We start from the raw sequence: 18,282 nt of genomic DNA, 5'->3' as shown, positions 1-18,282 counted from the left end.
ACAATTTCTATTAACCCTTGAAACTTAATCCCATTTATAACCAAATTTATCGTCTATATTGGCTGTTAAAAAAAGCTGGGAGATAGTTAAGCCATAATTTCCAGTGTCTCAGTATCTGGGAAGGAGCAAGTTAAAAATATATTCTTTGGGAACTAACTTCCTTAAGTGTTTATGGCCTGAGTGTATGTTTCTTTTGCAGATGGATCAGATCTGGAACTGAGACTTATAGGTGGAGGCAGCCGTTGTGCTGGGACAGTGGAGGTGGAAATTCAGAAACTGTTTGGGAAAGTGTGCGACAGAAACTGGGGACTGAAAGAAGCTGATGTGGTTTGCAGGCAGCTGGGATGTGGATCTGCACTCAAAACATCCTATCAAGTTTATTCCAAAATTAAGGCAACAAACACTTGGCTGTTTTCAGGTAGCTGCAATGGAAATGAAACTTCTCTTTGGGAGTGCAAGAATTGGCAATGGGGCGGACTTAACTGCCAGCTCGATGGAGAAGCCAAAATTACCTGCTCAGGTAAGACTTTCAATCAATGTGTTAAGAAGTTGAATTCCGAGAGCGTAAATTTCCAGTAATAACTTCGAAACTGATCAGAAACATTGTTCTCCTTGACTAGATTTTTCTCAAAAAAACAGAAAATATCTACTCCATTGTGAGAATTTCAGGTAAATTTATAATTCATTTTGTACCTTGCACACAGGTGTTTGTTTTTTGCTCACTTTAACTTTTGACTTATTTTTAAATACATAGAAGTGTGAAAGATTAAGGAGGTTAAAATTTTTAAGGTAAAACTTAAATATGTCTTTCATGCAAATGTCACCAAAAGATTTAAAAAATAACTTGGATAAACTGGCGTGATTGACACTTAGGCTCCCTCTATCTTACTATGAAAGAATTTTCCTCTTTCTGAACATTTTTGTGTATTTCACGGCAACCTCTTTAAAAAGCTCAAAAGTGAGTTGGCTAGCTTGTGGATAATCTCTGCTATTTTACACTAATCATGTTTATACAAATGCTAACTTTGTTAAAAAGTGATGCCTTTTCAACAACTGTAAGGTAATATATTGATGTAGCTACTACTAATATAGTGGGGGAAAAAAGACTTTAGAGAGAACAACGTAAGAGCAAAACCATTAAACATACAGAGACCTAGTCATAGGGTGGAAACTTATGTGCTGCGTGTCCACTAGCCAATGGCTTTGCCCTAGACACATCCTAACCTAGATATGCTCCTAGGTTCATTCCCTGATGTTGCAAATTGTGTCTACCTCTGGTTACATAGAAATTATCCTCTGATTGAAATAAGACAGTCTTTTAAGATACAAATTTGAATTTATACATTTGCTTTTCAATCTTCTTTTTTTGAAAAAAGGTATTTTTTGATTAGCCAATATATTCACATAGTTTAAACTTCAAAACATGAAAGAGTAAACTTTTCCTCCACTGCTGTCCCCAGCTATCCAGTTCTATTCCCCACAGACAACTTCTGTGGTTGGAGTATTTATATATTCTTCAAGAGACATTTTATGTAAATACAAGAAAATACAAACAAACCCATATATAAGTTTCACCTCATTTTGTTATCCAAATGGTGGCATATTATATAAACTGTTCTGTTGAGTATTTACTTAATAAAATATCTTGACCATAATTTCATATCAGTTTTTAAAGAGCTTTCAGAAATTATTTCTGCATCCATGACATTTCTTTTCTCAGCATTTTTAGTGTGTGCATTTATTTATATTTTTAATTTCTTTTTTAGATAAAATTAGCTGTTAGCTTTTTTTTTAAGGAACTAGTATTTGGATTTTTTAAGATTAGTGCTATGTGCGCTTTCTAATTCATTAAAATTTGTTTTTCTTTCTATTAATTCACTTCTGATATCCTAAAGTATGGTTTCTTTCTTTCTCTTGAATTCTTGAATTGGATGTTTAATTAATTTTGATTCTTTCTTATTTATTAATATAAATATCTGAGGTTATAGGTTTTCCACTGAGTGCACCAGTAGCTGTTTTGCATAATTGATGATTAATACTGTGTGAATCTGGGACATAGATCTTCCTATGACTATGTGGTCATTGTGAATTGCTCTTTTTAGCATTATAAAGTTTCCAGTTTTTTATGGTCGAGTGATTTTTTTTCTTAATCAAACTCGTCTGATATTAATATCATGACTACGGCTTTATTTATTTTCAACCTTTATAAATCATTCTGTTTTAGGTGCATCACTTGTACTCATCATACAATTGAGATTTATTTTAAAAAGGACTCTGATTAAATTACTTTTGAGATGAGAGATATAGTTGATCTTAGTCATATTAAGATTATATTGTCCTATTATGTATACAGAATATTTATAGTCATTATGTATTATGCTACAACTAAAAACATTTTTCACTATGTGACCTTTTTGGGGACTTTGCATGTGTTTGAGCACGTGCAAGCATACTTCTATGTCTGATAATTTGCTTCTAAATTTAGAAAGATTTGTATATTTTCCTATTAATTGTATTTCATATTAGCACTAAGTTCAGCTGCATCTAAAAAAAAATCAAATAAGAGTGATTGAAGAAAAAGTTTGGTTTTTTCTCATTAAAGAAAAGTCAGATAGGTAAGCAGTTTAAGGCTGTTTTGGTGGCGCTGTGGTCACCAAGAAACACCTAGAGTTGTTTTTCTGCAGTAATTATCAAATCCTCCTGGACAAGAATGAAGAATTGCCCTGCAACTGAGTGAGTTCCTTGGTAGGCCAATCTGATAGCCCAGGCTCTACTTTCTGAAGTTGCCCTCTGTCTGTTGTCCTTCACGAGCCCAGGTGCCGTTCTTAGGGCAGTTCTCCCTAGTGCATGGTTCTCCATAGTCACATGTGAGTTCGGTTTGGAGATTATATCCACACCTTTCACAACCCATTTTCTGCTGATATTAGTTTAGCGACCCTTGGGTTGCTGTAAGGGTTGAGTAATCACTGGCTGATGTCAGCTGCCATCAAAATCAGCAAAACAATGCTCTCTAAACTTAGTAGGCTTTTGGTCTATTTGCTTTAATTGAATGCCATGTGAAAGTAACCACAGTCAAAGAATACATTTACATACTTTGATCTATGCTGTGGCCAGTCCCTTCCTCTTAATTTATTGGCCACTTCCTTAAAATCATTTGAAACCATGAGTTTGGGAGGAAAGGCAAGACCTAAATCCTGTCTTTGCTGGTAGGCTCATTGTCTTTGTAAGTGGAGCATCAATTTTATTTTCTGCTAAAGCTGCAGTTTTATCACCATTTCAATTTGGGGGACAGGATACTTATGCTTTTTTTTTTAGTCCTGCAAGTTTTAAATTATAGGACTTACAATTAACTACATATAGTAGCTGCAGGCAGAGCATGCCTCCCTTACAAATTGGTACTTTTCCTTCCACTTCTTCTTGCAGTCTGGCTACTTCTAGTCTGAGTTTATCTCTTGCTGGTAAGTGTTAAAAGTGGCAAGAAGGTTTCATGTCATACCAACCTTATGATTTTTTTCTCAGTTTTTTATACCTTCCTCAATGTTCTCCAATTTTTCAGCTTTAGTGAGCACATGATTTTCTTTTCAAGGTTACATTTGTCCAAATATCTTACCATGAATAACAAGACTCATTAGCTTTCCAGCCTCCAATATCTGAGTCATTGGTATATTCTGCCCATCAATTCTGTTTAATCACATTCAAAATCTAGGTTTCATAACTAGAGTACCTCACTTATGGTAATACATTCTGAATTATTTAGGATTCTTTTCAGCTGCATATAGTAGAAATCCCAAATAGGATAAGTTGGCAACTTAAGGTGGGCCCCTTTCTCTACAGAACTATATTTTTGTTTGCTATTTGTCATGCGTTTCCTTTGCTTTCTTTTCTAAACTTTTTTGTTATATTTATGTAGCTTTTGGAAGCTTTTTCACTTATTTTGCGGCCCAGATTTTAGCTCTCTCCTTGTTTTGCTAGAAATAGGGTTTGTAATTTTGTTCCTTGCCTTACTTGATACTTTCAGAAGATTTCCAGGAAAAAAATAGAGGAATACTGTCTCTATGCCTGCAAAATTCAAATCGCAAATTCCATAATCTATTTGAATTCTTAGACTTTTATAGAGCACAAGTCTTTATGGCTGCAAAGGGCCAGAAAAACTCAATAAAGCAGGAAGACTAGAATGATAAAACAGTTTCTCTCTGATGTGCAGTTTAGACAAATCAGACAGAAAGAAGTCTAAGAAATTGTACTCTTTAAATGCTGTTTCACACGTTGTTTATGTGGTAAATTCCTCATTTTTTTTTTTTTTGTCAAAACTCAGGTCAGATTTATAATATTCTCTAGAGTTTTCCTACTAAGACTCAAACAGAACTGATGACTTCTTCATTTTTCAGTTTTTTTATCCAACATATATTTCTAATTTTGGACTCATGATTATTTAAACATGTGTGTCTTCTACTAAACTGTGAGTTCTTAGGGGAGAGAGCAATCAATGAGAAATTGAGCAGCCTTGAAAAGAAGTAGCCTTCTCCCAGGTACACAAGGTTGGGAAATATATTACAGTTAGAAGGAAAAGTTTCGGCAGAGGTACAGAAGCATGAAAAAGCATAGTATGCCCAGGCATCTTTAAGCTGGGGCGTCAGGTATGATTGATAGAGTAATAGATAACTAAGTCTTCTAAGGTAACATCATGATAGAGTAATAGATAACTAAGTCTTCTAAGGTAACATCATAGATCATTTTAAAGTATGTCAAGAAATTAGCATTTATCATCTTTCCTTAATTTTAATAGATAGGTAATATTGGGAAATTTACCAAAGCTCTCTGTGCTGCAATTTCCTCAAAAGAAAAATGATGGTAATAATAATACCTACCTCACAGGAATTACACAGCAAGTGATCAATACATGTTAGCTACTATGGTTATGATTGTTATTAGCGGTATTAGTATTATCTATCTTCACTGATAGACTGAACTCTGTGACAGACTTTTTAGCCCATCCAAATGCCTAAAACATTGTAGGTAATTAATAACATTTGTTTAAAGGATAAATTATTGTATAAATAATAAAGAAACATTGAACTATCTTGAAGACAAAGATATCATGTGAAAATATTTGAAATTTAATAATATATTTGTGGTCTTGGCATAGACGTATTGGAAAGAGGACTTAGAAACAAGTAGACCACAAGGACACTATTGCAAAGGTTTACATGACATGTGATAACAAATTACATTAAAGCAATAGCAATAAATATGGACAAACAGTGGTGGTTTTCCACATGTGCAGTCATTGTGAGGGTCAAGATTCTAGTCTGGAATATAGTGCCTGGCTTTAAATCCTGGCCTTTCACTAACTCGGGTGTGACCTTACCAAATTACTACATTTCTCTGTGTTTCAATTTCCTTGTCTGTAAAATTGGAATGATATTAATAATTATCCCTTTAAGTATCTGTATGAATTAAATAATGTTTGTGGAACACCTAGCAAAATGCCCTGTATACAATAGGTGCACACTTAATGTTCACTACTATCGTTATTATTACCATTATTCCTCGTGAGATAAAGGAGTGGTTCAATTTTAGGTGATTCTAATTTGATCTGAATCTCACTAAGTGCATAAAGAATACAGTGGTCTTATCAGTACATTAGTTCATTCAGTCCTGAACACCTTAAGTTCCAGTTGAACAAGTAAATATGTTTATGAATATAAATGTAAAGGGAAATGTATAGATGAAAACATACTTATTGGCAGTTAAGAGAAGATGTCCATTGAGAGGATGAGAAAGTGGAGGATAGAACTTCTTTGGTCAGAGAATACATGATAAAGTACTGTTGGGCAGGAAGGAGGAGTAAAGGGGAGAAAGAAGCGTCTCATGTATCAAGTGTAACAGTTATCAAAGGGAAGAAGGGGTCTGATGTTCATTTTGAAATGGGAAGTACATCGAAAAACTTCATGTAGAACCATTTGAAAAGGTTGGGGCAGACTGCAGATTGCAGTGGGCGGAGGATTGAGTATAGGGCTAAAAGAGAGAGTGGATATATGTTACTGTGGTCTCCAATGTTAGGAATAACGTAAGCAAAATACTGAAAGGAAAGAATTATCATGCCTCCAGGCATGGTTGGTCCCAGGAGGCAAAGTTCCAGAATTTTTCCAGATGAATTGGTCCAATGAGGAATGGGGAGACCTAGAAATTGCTATGCCCAACTCCAGGCAGAAAAGCCAAGAGGGGGGAGGCCCCATGGCCGAGTGGTTAAGTGCACATGCTCCGTTTCAGCAGCCCAGGGTTTCAACAGTTCAGATCCTAGACTCAGACATGGCACCACTCATCAGACCATGCTGAGGTGGCATCCCACAAGGCACAACCAGAAGGACCTCCAGCTAGAATATACAGCTATGAACTGGGGGGCCTTGGGGAGAAGAACAAGGGAAAGAAGTGAAGATTGGCAACAGATGTTACCTCAGGTATCAATCTTTAAAAAAAAAAAAAAGGAAAGCCAAAAGGAATGAGAGTGGAAAATCACTAAACACTCTGGTCTCCCTTTCTCACTCTTCACTCCCTTCCTCACCTGAAGGAAAATCTGAGTATCATGTTATCTTTCACTGAAATATTATTATTTTTCAGCCCACAGGGAACCCAGACTGGTTGGAGGGGACATTCCCTGCTCTGGTCGTGTTGAAGTGAAACATGGCGACACATGGGGCTCCGTCTGTGACTCTGACTTCTCCCTGGAAGCTGCCCGTGTGCTGTGCAGGGAATTACAGTGTGGCACAGTCGTCTCTATCCTAGGGGGAGCTCACTTTGGAGAAGGAACTGGGCAGATCTGGACTGAAGAATTCCAGTGTGAGGGGCACGAGTCCCATCTTTCACTCTGCCCAGTAGCACCCCACCCCGACGGGACCTGTAGCCACAGCAGAGACGTTGGAGTAGTCTGCTCAAGTGAGATGCAAAGAACATGTTCAATTTGTTCTCATACTGTGAAAAGGGTAGGGATAGGTAGTCACAGACATCTTTTGTAAAGCCCTGTCTCCTTCCAGGATACACAGAAATCCGCTTGGTGAATGGCAAGTCTGCATGTGAGGGAAGAGTGGAGCTCAAGATTCTTGGGACCTGGGGATCCCTCTGCAACTCTCACTGGGACATGGAAGATGCTCATGTTTTTTGCCAGCAGCTTAAATGTGGAGTTGCCCTTTCTACCCAAGGAGGAGCACATTTTGGGAAAGGAAGTGGTCAGGTCTGGAGGCACATGTTTCACTGCACTGGGACTGAGCAGCACGTGGGAGATTGTCCTGTAACCGCTCTGGGTGCATCGCTATGTTCTGCAGGGCAAGTGGCCTCTGTAATCTGCTCAGGTAAGAGGATAAATGGCACTCGTGGTGGTGTGCCTTAAGAGTAGCTGTACCTTTAGAGATGAAGATAGAAAGTAAAAGGGAATGATCCATTTTGTGGGATCACAAGAAGTGTGCCAGAATGTTAACCTCATTTGTCTTTTTAGAGAGAAAGTAAACTTAATTTGCATGGACCTTGTAGTTATCCAGTGCTTAAGACGTGCCAGCTCTTCTCAAAGAACTGCTTCGTTCCCAGCCTGCTTGACCCATTCACCTTCCTCTCTCTAAAACTATGTTTGCCCTCAGCTCACCTAACATTCCATCTTGACTCCCTTCCTCACTCTAACTTTTTGTATCTTGTATGACTGAGCAACTTGATATTTGCAGGAAACCAAAGTCACACACTATCTCCGTGCAATTCATCATCTTCAGACCCAACAAGCTCTACTACTTCAGAAGAAAGTGCTGTTGCCTGCGTAGGTAAGAATCAGTGACCAATCTGTGAAAATGATCTAGATCCTTAGGAATGCATTTTATTCATATTCTATTCTCTCTTTCCAGAGAGTGGTCAAGTTCGTCTGGTAAATGGAAGTGGTCGCTGTGCTGGGAGAATAGAGATCTATCATGAGGGCTCTTGGGGCACCATCTGTGATGACAGCTGGGACCTGAGGGATGCCCATGTGGTGTGCAGACAGCTGGGCTGTGGAGTGGCCATTAACGCCACTGGTTCTGCTCATTTTGGGGAAGGAACAGGGCCCATCTGGCTGGACGAGATGAACTGTAATGGAAAAGAATCTCGTATTTCACAATGCCATTCACATGGCTGGGGGCGGCAAAATTGTAGGCATAAGGAGGATGCAGGCGTTATCTGCTCAGGTAAGTTTTGCCCACAACCTGTGGTCACAATTACTTAAGAAAGGAGTGAGGCAGGGGACAGGATAGCGAGGGATGTTAATCTCAGAGAATTCCCTGAAAAGCAGACACAGAGGAATGTACTGTAAGTCAAGATCCCATAAGTGTTGATTTGATGGATTACTGCTACCTCGTTGGCAAAGTAGCATAATATCAGAAGAGAAAAATTCAGAAATGAGCTAGCATATCATGAAAATAACAATACTAATAAGTTCTTTTATAAATATATATGGAGCTGGATATTGGGTAAGGATTCAGCGCACTACTGTATTAATAAAGAGGTAGATTAAAAGAGACACGAAGAAATATATTTGGTGCTACATTATACAGAGAAAAATATAATTACCATGCCTAAGTAATTTTTCATGACAGACAAATGAGACTGACTTCTCGTAGGAACAAAAGTTACCATAAGAGGCCACTGCTTTTGTTTTGTATTCATGGGAAACTTTAGAAAGTATTCTGAAATAGAAAAATGGACTCAGTCGTTATATGTTAGGGAAAACAGTACCGTGACTCAGTAAACTTAGGGAAGTGAAAAATTCTATATGCTAGAAGTGATTCTGATATTCATATTTAATGACATAAATCTAGTAGAGGACACATATGGAAAAATTGGGAAGTGTCAGAAAGGGAAATATTTTATTTTAAAGTAATGTACACAAAACATTGGTTTAGTGTCGCAGTACCTCACAAATTTTAACTATCAAAGACAACTGCAAAACTAATGAATGGAATAAGTTTCTTGAAGCTAAAATTGCAGTAGTTTATGGGAAAAAATCCAAATTATGTAACTGATGAAAGGCTCTGAGCCTTTGACTGAGATTTAGAAGTCAACTTTGAATCATTGGTGGCATTCTAAAGAGGTCCCTAAGTCCAAAACCCAAGACTAAAAAACCATAAAAATATTTATAGGACAAATACTATATTTTGCTAAAATCTACTAAATCATCCAGAAGTTACTGAAGAATTACCAGTAATTGACATATTGTACCTATTTTTAAAGAATTTTCACCTCAGAATTAAGAGAGAGAGTCCTCTGAATCATCAGAGAAGTTATGAAACTACTAACTCTGTATTCCACCCTAGAGTTCATGTCTCTGAGACTGATCAGTGAAACCAGCAGAGAGACCTGTGCAGGGCGTCTGGAAGTTTTTTACAATGGAGCTTGGGGCACCGTTGGCAAGAGTAACATGTCCGAAACCACTGTGGGAGTGGTATGCAGGCAGCTGGGCTGTGCAGACAAGGGAAACATCAGCCCTGCATCTTTATACAAGACAATGTCCAGATACATGTGGGTGGACAATGTTCAGTGTCCAAAAGGACCTGATACGTTATGGCAGTGCCCATCGTCTCCATGGAAACAAAGACTGGCCAGCCCCTCAGAGGAGACCTGGATCACATGTACCAGTGAGTATCCATTGACCTATATGAAAATTCCATTCTGTAATTCTGCTATCATCTTCTGACTTCATTAAGTAGGAATGAATAACCTCTGGTTAATACTTATTGCACCTGAATGGTGTAATTGATTTTATTTAATTTAGCCAGTGTGCATTCAGGATTAGTGATCATTTTTCTCAAGAGTATTATCCTCGCCATGGTCTTCTTGAAAGTTTTATTCATTTGCTTTCTCTGTGAATAAATGAGAAGCAAAGAATACATGATTCAGTATTTGACTATTGAATGGTCTACTTTACCTTTTCCATTTTTCTTTCAAGTATTGTCTTGCTACACTAATATGAGGAGATAAGCAGTCAGAAAAATTAATCCTAAGTATTTCCCCATTCTCCATCTTCTTAAAATGAAAGAAGATTTCCGCGTACCTGACAACCTCCCAAGCTCTTTTCTATTTGAGAGAACTGACCATTATGCAATGTTAACTTTATTCATTCGATGTTTCCCGACTAACACTAATGTTCTTACGTAGAGGATGAAATATACCCCATTTGCTGAAAAGACATGCACTTTCATAAAAGATGAATTTTGTTAAAATATATTTTTAAATGTAAATTAAATAAGCAAATTTTAAAATAGAGATTTAAAAAAGAGTTTCAAATCTCTTTTTCCCTGTGACCTCTTAGAAGCTTTATCTTCTCAGAAATTACCTAGCTGTCTCTGATTTTTCAGACAAGATAAGACTTCAAGAAGGAAACACTACTTGTTCTGGACGTGTGGAGATCTGGTATGGAGGTTCCTGGGGAACAGTGTGTGATGACTCCTGGGACCTTAAAGATGCTCAGGTGGTGTGTCGACAGCTGGGATGTGGCCCAGCTTTGGAGGCACTAAAGGAGGCGGCATTTGGTCAAGGGACTGGGCCCATATGGCTCAATGAAGTGAATTGCAAAGGGAATGAGTCTTCTTTGTGGGATTGTCCTGCCAGATCCTGGGGGCACAGTGACTGTGGGCACAAGGAAGATGCCGCTGTGAGGTGCTCAGGTGAGTTCCAGGAAGCTGGCTTAAGCTTGGAATCTCTGGCTGCAAAGAGAGTGTGGGCAGTGAAGTGCCTTGCGTAAAGACTGGACATATCAACACAGGGATCTGGTGGGGAAAGAATCACGATGTTTCAATCTGATGGAATGATGAAAACATTTGTTGCTATACACTGGCCTTCACCAAGGAAAAGAGTATAACTTATATGCATCCCTGTGCAGAGGGAAGAAAGACTGGAGGACTAGTTGTAGGTCAGAAGGAATAGTTTACTTGGTTGAGAGGCTTGAAACCCTCAGACAGAAAATAGAAATATTTGTTCTATATATTACTCCCAAAATTGAGTCTCCTTCTCTTTTCTCCTACAGAACTTGTCAAAGAATCATCAAATGCCACAGGTATATCATGGGGTTTACAAGTATGGGGCCAATTGTATGCATTATTTAGAATGCCTCTCATTTAGAGACTTTGGGTCAGAAGAAGTTCTGAGGATTTGAAATTTACTTCAGTAATTTTGTATCTGACCTAAGAGAGGGATAGTAACTAGGGACCTAGGTCTTTTGGCTAAGACATTATCATCTCTTGTGACATTTACTTGTTCTCAGGTCATTCATTCCTTGTTGTATTGGGGATCGTTGGTGTCATTCTGTTGGCCTTTCTCATTGCACTCTTCTTGTGGACTCAGAAGCGAAGACAGAGACAGCTGCTTACAGGTCTGAGCCAATTTATGGTCTCTCTAATGTTTCCATGGAATAAGAACCTTCTTGGGATAAAAAAACAAAGATGAAAAGTATTAGACTCAAGTATCAAATGGCCAGAAGGGTGGAGCCTAGAAGAAGTTTAAGCAGTTCTCAGAAAAGAAGAAACAAAATTTCAGAGGAGAAAATGGGCCTTTGTTGTATTGATGATGATTCCTATTCTCTATCTACATGTTTAATAGTGATGTCATAGAACTGATAGTTTAGAATGAATATGCATATATGATTTAGGATGAATCCTTTATTGCCCAAACATTATTTGCTCTTCCTATATAGTTATTACTAATTTTGCTGTTTTGTCAAGAAGTATGCTAAGCTCTGAAAATGCAGACATGACTAATCAAGTGTTTCTGTCTTCTTGGAATTTCAAGTCTAGCAGAAGAGATATACAAATAAACAAATAAACTGCAATGTAGTATTATACATTAACATGCATAAGGAACAAAAGTGTCACAGAGGAGAGAGTAACTAACTAAAAGTGTAGGGGAGTATCAGAGGCTTCTTGGAAGCTTTTGAGACAAATTTTGAAGAGAAGCCTCAAAGAACTGAGTAAGGTGCATTATAGGGAAAGAGAAAAATATGTACGAGTGTAGAGAAGCTTAAAGAATGGCACATTTGTCCTTTTAGGGGAAATTAAAAGTTGATTTCAAGGAGAGAATCTACTGATAAGGCTGCAGAAGAGACAAGGAACAAATTATAAAGTTCTATATTCTGGTCAGAAGATTAATAGTCATTAAAGAGTATTATGTGGGGAAGAGCAATAGTCAAGCTGTCTTTTAGAAAGTTCTGTTAGACAACAGGATGTATGAAGGGTCAAAGGATGATCTCATTATTGATGAGATAGCATTTTGAAATAGTTGAGATGAAAGATGAAAAGGACTTTATAGTGAGAATGAAGGGGAGAGGATAGATTTTAGAGAAATTTGAGGAAAAGCTCCAATGAATTAGGGAAGACTGCTGGCTGCCTTGGGGGAAGAAACTGGGTTATATGATGGCAATAGGGGAGGTTTAGCCTCATCCTATTGCATTTGTGTATGTAGTATTACAAGGGAAAAGCTTGGTAGTAGAATGAGATGGAGACATGGATAAAGGTTAGGTATCTTTGCACTGCTTGGAAAAAACCCACATAGGGAGGCAAAGTTTTATTATGATCTGCTGATCCCTAACCTAGGACCTCTGTTATCAGTGTCCTCGAGAGGAGAGAATTCTGTCCACCAAATTCAATACCGGGAGATGAATTCTTGCTTGAAGGCAGATGATCTGGACGTGCTGAATTCCTCAGGTCTGTGAGTTCTTTGAGGGTCTATAGCCCTAAACTAAACTAAAAATTATTTTTAGAAAAGACGAAAGTTTCAATCATGAGGAGACCTCTGGCTAAGAGGTCTATGATTACTTCTGACTGAGGTACAAAGAATCATGTAGCACCTCATTTTTTCAAAAGAGAAATTAATCTTCTAAAAGGTAGTTTAATTTTTCATATCTTTTCCACAGTTTCTTCCATTTCCACTTCCTGCTACTTTCCTTTCTCTAATTTGGCATTTATTATATTTTTCTAAAAATCTAAAAACTTAAGTTTTCTATATCATTATCCCAACAGAAGCAATAACTATTCACAGGACATGCTTCTTTCTTTGTCCTTTGACTTCTGTTAACACCAATGCCTCTCAGCAGTATAACTCTGCAGGGTTGGAAGAAATATCACAATATCCACATACTCTATGAAAGTTAGATGCCTTCTCAATATTCCTTACCTTCTGAGAGGAGACTGCCTCACTTCTGCAATCCAAGGGATTTGCTGTTTGCTGCAACTATGTCAGAAAACATATTTAAAGCATAGGAAGGACTCTCTATGCCCCTTAAATCACATTTGTTTGTCTTCCCAATGTGGACAGTAACTTTAGATATTCAAAGAGCTTCGAAGACACTTGAGGGAAGTTCTGATTTATTTCCCAGAAATTATTTTCTTCCTTTCAAAAAATTCCAATGAGTCAGATGGTTTTAGTGCTGCTGGACTAATTTCTGTATCTTAATCTTTTCCTATTTCTGCATGAAAAAGAGGACCGTTCTGAGGTACACTGAAAAGGAGAATGGGAATCTATAACCCAGTGAGGTGAGTGAGGAGAATTTATTCATTATTGTTCACAACAGGTACATTTCTTTTTAAAACGGAGAACTCTCCAGTATTAGAAAGAAAGAATGTGTATACACATATATTTACATATATATGTATATATGTTGATGAATATGTATATGTATCCATATTTAGAATATGTAACAGCTTTTTATAAATTTGACTCTTGTACATTTCTCAGTTGCATATATATTCTAAGCAATAACAATGGTTTATTACGGAGCTAAGGAGAAACTGGGTAATGTTCTTACCTGCTATATTTCATGTTCATATTTTATTTTGGGGACTGTTGGGGAGGTGGTGGGCTTTGGAAGATTAAGTTGGGGCAAGATAGAATCAAATTTTATAATTTTCCTTCATGAGGAAAGTATAACAAAAGAAGAAAAAGTAAACAAAGCAAAAAATTTAAGTCATACATCAAAAAGAAAAGATGGCTAAATGAGTTAGTGGAGACATTTCTTATTTTTTAAAAAAAACAATTTGGAGAGGACTATACACTTAGAAATGATATGTGGCAAAAGTATGTTCTTTTTTAGAAATATTATATATGACATAAGAGGAATACAAATTGAGACAAAGGATAAAAGTTGGAACTCTTAGAAGAATATAAATATAAAGTGTTATTATATATATACACATATAGAGAGGGAGTTCTTATAAATTGTATATAACATGAAAAGGGTTGATATTTATATGTAAATTATATATATTTTATCAATTGTTAAAACAAAAAGAGCATCTAGTGGATAATTGGGCAAAGCTGTGAAAAGACAATTCACACAAAATGAATTTCAGATGACAAATACAGTCATGTGCTGCATGACGATGTTTCAGTCAACAGTGGACTGCATATATGACAGTGGTCTCACAAGATTAGTACCAAATAGCCCAGGTGTCTTGTAGGCTGTACCATCTAGGTTTGTGTAAGTACCCGCTATGATGTTTGCACAACAACAAAATTGCCTAAAGATACATTTCTCAGAACGTGTCCCCTTCGTTAAGCAAGACATGACTGTAGACATTTAAAAAGTGCTCGAATTCACTAGTATGTCTGGCAGTTCAAATTATGATTAACAATATTATATTGCTATATATAAATCAGACTAAGAAAAATTAAAAACAGCATCAATATTTATTGCTGGTGGGAATACAGAGAAAAAAGTAATTTCAAACATTGCTATTGGAAACGAGAGATATGGTAGCCTTTGGAGAAAGCAATCTGGAAACTTCTATTAAAATTTTTGGAAAATGCTTCACAGATCCTTTGACTCAACAATTCCACCTCTGAGAATTTCTTCCATACAGATGAAGCCACTACTGTGTAAGAACGTATATATATGAGGGCTCCTTCTTGCAGCATTGTTAGTAGTGGCAAAAAGCTGGAAACGAAGCGAATGCCAATCAGTGGAGTAGTGGCTGGAAAAATTATGATGCAGCCAAGTAAAAAGAAAAATCATCCACAAAAATGCTAGGATGTCATTTATGTGCTCATGTTATTGAATATAACTAAATATAACTTTTACATCTGTAAAATTATACATGTGTATATGTATAAAGAAACATTCAAAAATTCTAACAGCATTGTAAACTGAGGAAGACTGAATGTCTTTTGATTTATAATCTCAAACAAATGAATATTATTCTGATGTAGTAAATAATGATTAAACTATTTTTTTTCCTTAAAAAGTGCTTACTGCTGAATCACTGCTTTAGAATCACATGGAGGTGGTTTTACAAATGGCGTTTCTGGGTACCACTGTAGTTCTATGGAATAGAAAGAAACCTTATGCACACTGAAGTTGGAAAATCATTTCATATAAGTTTTCAATTCAGGAAAGGAGTATGCTTTTTAAGTATATGTGAGTTTGAGTGTGTGTGAGATAATGTAATGTAATATGTTATATTATATTCTAACGTAATTCTTCTATGTGTGTGGGTGAAGAGAAAAATAACTTTTTTCCCTCTATTTATGGCTTTAGTTCGGCCTGTACGATACCATGATGAAGAACTGGACTATTGAATGGAGCACGAATCCACCTTGTTCACTGAAGACTACAGTACAGTCCGTTTTCCTCCAGTATTCCAAAGACCGCTGCTGAATTTATAAAAATTAAACAGTGAATGTGACTACCAAGAGTTGTATATAAGATTTTCAAGGGGATTAAATAAAAAGCAATATTGCTAATTTGTATTTGCTTTAACTTCTTGTTCTTGCTTTTATGAATTTCTGAATGGGCTTTCTGACTTTTTTAGGAGTTTCCTAAATATAATATGATGTCTTTTCATTTGACAATGTTTTCATTTGCTTATAATATATATTTTTCTAGTTTGGTTTTAATAATAATTTTCTTCTTATTAGCAAATAAAAACAAATTTATTTTTCCTTTAGTTGTTTTAAGAAAGGGAAAGTTAATGGTTATTGAGGGGTTTGTTGATAATATATGGTTATCCCTAAGAGGCCTAACTCTCTTTGGTTCTTTAACCAAAAGTTATCTAATCATTTATTCTTTCATTCAACAAAATTTATTGAGCACCTGTTTTTTGTCAGGTATTGTTCATTAAATCCCCAATTATATGCCATGCATCCAATTACATCAGGTACTATATATGTGTGTAAATACATATATGTGTGTGTGTGTATATATATATCTCTCTCCAATTATAGTATACACACCTAGGAACCCCACCTATATGATAATTAACATAAATCTTTTTTTTTTTGAGGAAGTTTAGTCCTGAGCTAACTACTGCCAGTCCTCCTCTTTTTGCTGAGGAAGCCTGGCCCTGAGTTAACATCTGTGCCCATCTTCCTCCACTTTATATGTGGGATGCCTACCACAGCATGGCGTGCCAAGCAGTACCATGTCTGCATCTGGGATCTGAACCCACGAACCCCGGGCTGCCGAGAAGCAGAACGTGCGAACTTAACCACTATGCCACCGGGCCGGCCCCAAACATAAATTTTTATGTACATATTTTAAAATAATATGAAATAGAGTCTTTACCTATATTTAGATTTATTTTACCAAAATTGTGTATCAGACATCAATTGTTAAAATACCTCCTAATTAATGGACATTAATTAGTAGGTGGTAAATGAAAATTGTGATGGTATTTCAGAATTTCCACCACTGTTTTAGAGAGTATTAGTAGTAATGCTCCCCTCTCCTTTTATTGCTCAACATGTCCCCTGACTGGTAAAACTCTACTCCGTGTAATAGTAGTTAACATGTTGTATTTACTGTGCACCAGAGAATGCTTTAAATGTTTTACATGAGTTAACAGCTTAATCCTCACAATAACCTGATAAGGGACATACTTTTTTATACTCACTTTAGATTTGGGAAAACTGAAGGACAGAGAGGTTAAATGACTTGCCTAGAGACATGCAACTAGTAAGTGACAGAGCTGAAATTTGAAGCAAGGGACTGGCTCTACAGGCCATGTTCTCAACCATCATATTATATAAATATTGCCTTTCAAAATGAAATACAGTTTATATGAGGCCAAAACATTTCCAACTTTCATTGTCTTATACCCACTTACGTGTAATTTATGACACTGTTACCGTTTGTAGAGAACTGATTTACTTTGATGAAACAAGGGCAAAAATGGCGTATGAGCTACCTCAACAGAGAAAAGGATCAAATCTATATTAGCAAACCGTCCTCTCAATCTTTGCCTGAGTCCATCTGCTCCAAATCTATCTCTGTCTAGCATCACAAATTTTCTCATCTTTCATGTCTATGTCACTTGGCCACTTAAATCACCTAGTTAAAAATGTTTTTTGGAAGAGGATGTATTTTAAAAATGGGAATATTTACCTTTCCCTTCTTAACTCTTGGATTACTTTTCTTTCAGTGACTCTTTTACAGAATTCTTTCCTCTGTCAACCAATAAAAAGCCCAATACAGTCATTTATTATTAGTGTCTCTTTCTCTCAATATCTCTCATTCTCTCTCTCTCTCTCTCTTTCTCTCTCTCATAAGTTGCCATTTAACAGTCCTAACAATTCTTATTAATTTATTTCTAAATTGTTTGTGTTTTTTTGTCATTGTAAATATCTTTTTTTTCTTCTGGGTTTTAACTGGGTTACGGCTAACATAATCTACATTTCTGATTCTCTTGAAAATTCAGGAGATCTGGAAAGATTGGGCCATCATTCCAGCATGACAGCAGTGAGCTGGGGTTAAGTAGCCCCTTCCTTCTATCAATAGGACATGTGCTTGTCATTTTACACATCCACACTCAGCCCACTTCATGCATTTACATTACCTTCCTGGCCTCTATAGGCAAATGCACTTATTTAAGGGTGGGTGAATTGTAATTACAGATGTTGACATTACCTGGATGAAACAGTACTATGCATTCTACTTGGTGCTGCTATTGACTCTATGGCCTCACCAACTCAGTCCATAAATCTGACCTCACCTGCCTGACTTATAGAACTTCCCAGGTCCTCCTAGCTCTGTATGCTCTTCTGTGGTCTACCTTCGGTCTCTAATCAGAAGCAATTGCCATGTCCTCTCACCTAAACACCCCCTCCACAGTCCTCCCCTTCCTGCTGCTTTTCCTACTACAAGCATGGTACCATTGTTTAACTGACAAACTGAAAGCCCAAGGGTCTGTAAATACTCCTATCATCCGCAGCTTTATTTGCATATCTGTTCTACTTTCCTCTAAAGGTCTGCCAGTTAGGAGGAAAAGTTCTAAAATGAAAAAAAAA

General features: G+C 36.8%; 1 protein-coding gene across 7 annotated transcripts in view; it reads left to right on the top strand.

Moving 5' to 3' along the window:
* Window positions 1-15,741, top strand: part of CD163 (CD163 molecule) — a 47,300-nt gene extending 31,559 nt beyond the window's left edge. For all 7 annotated transcript variants that reach the window (XM_070270963.1, XM_070270959.1, XM_005610906.4 and 4 more), the window contains 12 exons: window positions 200-520; window positions 6,622-6,936; window positions 7,035-7,349; window positions 7,713-7,805; window positions 7,887-8,201; window positions 9,327-9,647; window positions 10,368-10,676; window positions 11,036-11,065; window positions 11,273-11,380; window positions 12,612-12,707; window positions 13,482-13,535; window positions 15,536-15,741. In XM_070270963.1, coding sequence (XP_070127064.1) covers window positions 200-520; window positions 6,622-6,936; window positions 7,035-7,349; window positions 7,713-7,805; window positions 7,887-8,201; window positions 9,327-9,647; window positions 10,368-10,676; window positions 11,036-11,065; window positions 11,273-11,380; window positions 12,612-12,707; window positions 13,482-13,504 — 2,246 coding nt within the window. In that variant the 3' untranslated portion in view covers window positions 13,505-13,535; window positions 15,536-15,741. The remainder of the gene's footprint in view (window positions 1-199; window positions 521-6,621; window positions 6,937-7,034; window positions 7,350-7,712; window positions 7,806-7,886; window positions 8,202-9,326; window positions 9,648-10,367; window positions 10,677-11,035; window positions 11,066-11,272; window positions 11,381-12,611; window positions 12,708-13,481; window positions 13,536-15,535) is intronic.
* The last annotated feature ends 2,541 nt before the right edge of the window (window positions 15,742-18,282 follow it).

Source organism: Equus caballus, chromosome 6 (assembly GCF_041296265.1).
Source record: "Equus caballus isolate H_3958 breed thoroughbred chromosome 6, TB-T2T, whole genome shotgun sequence".
NCBI classification, from domain to species: domain Eukaryota; kingdom Metazoa; phylum Chordata; class Mammalia; order Perissodactyla; family Equidae; genus Equus; species Equus caballus.
The sequence above is the reverse complement of the archived record's forward strand: the minus strand, read 5'-3'. Positions and strand labels throughout refer to the sequence as shown.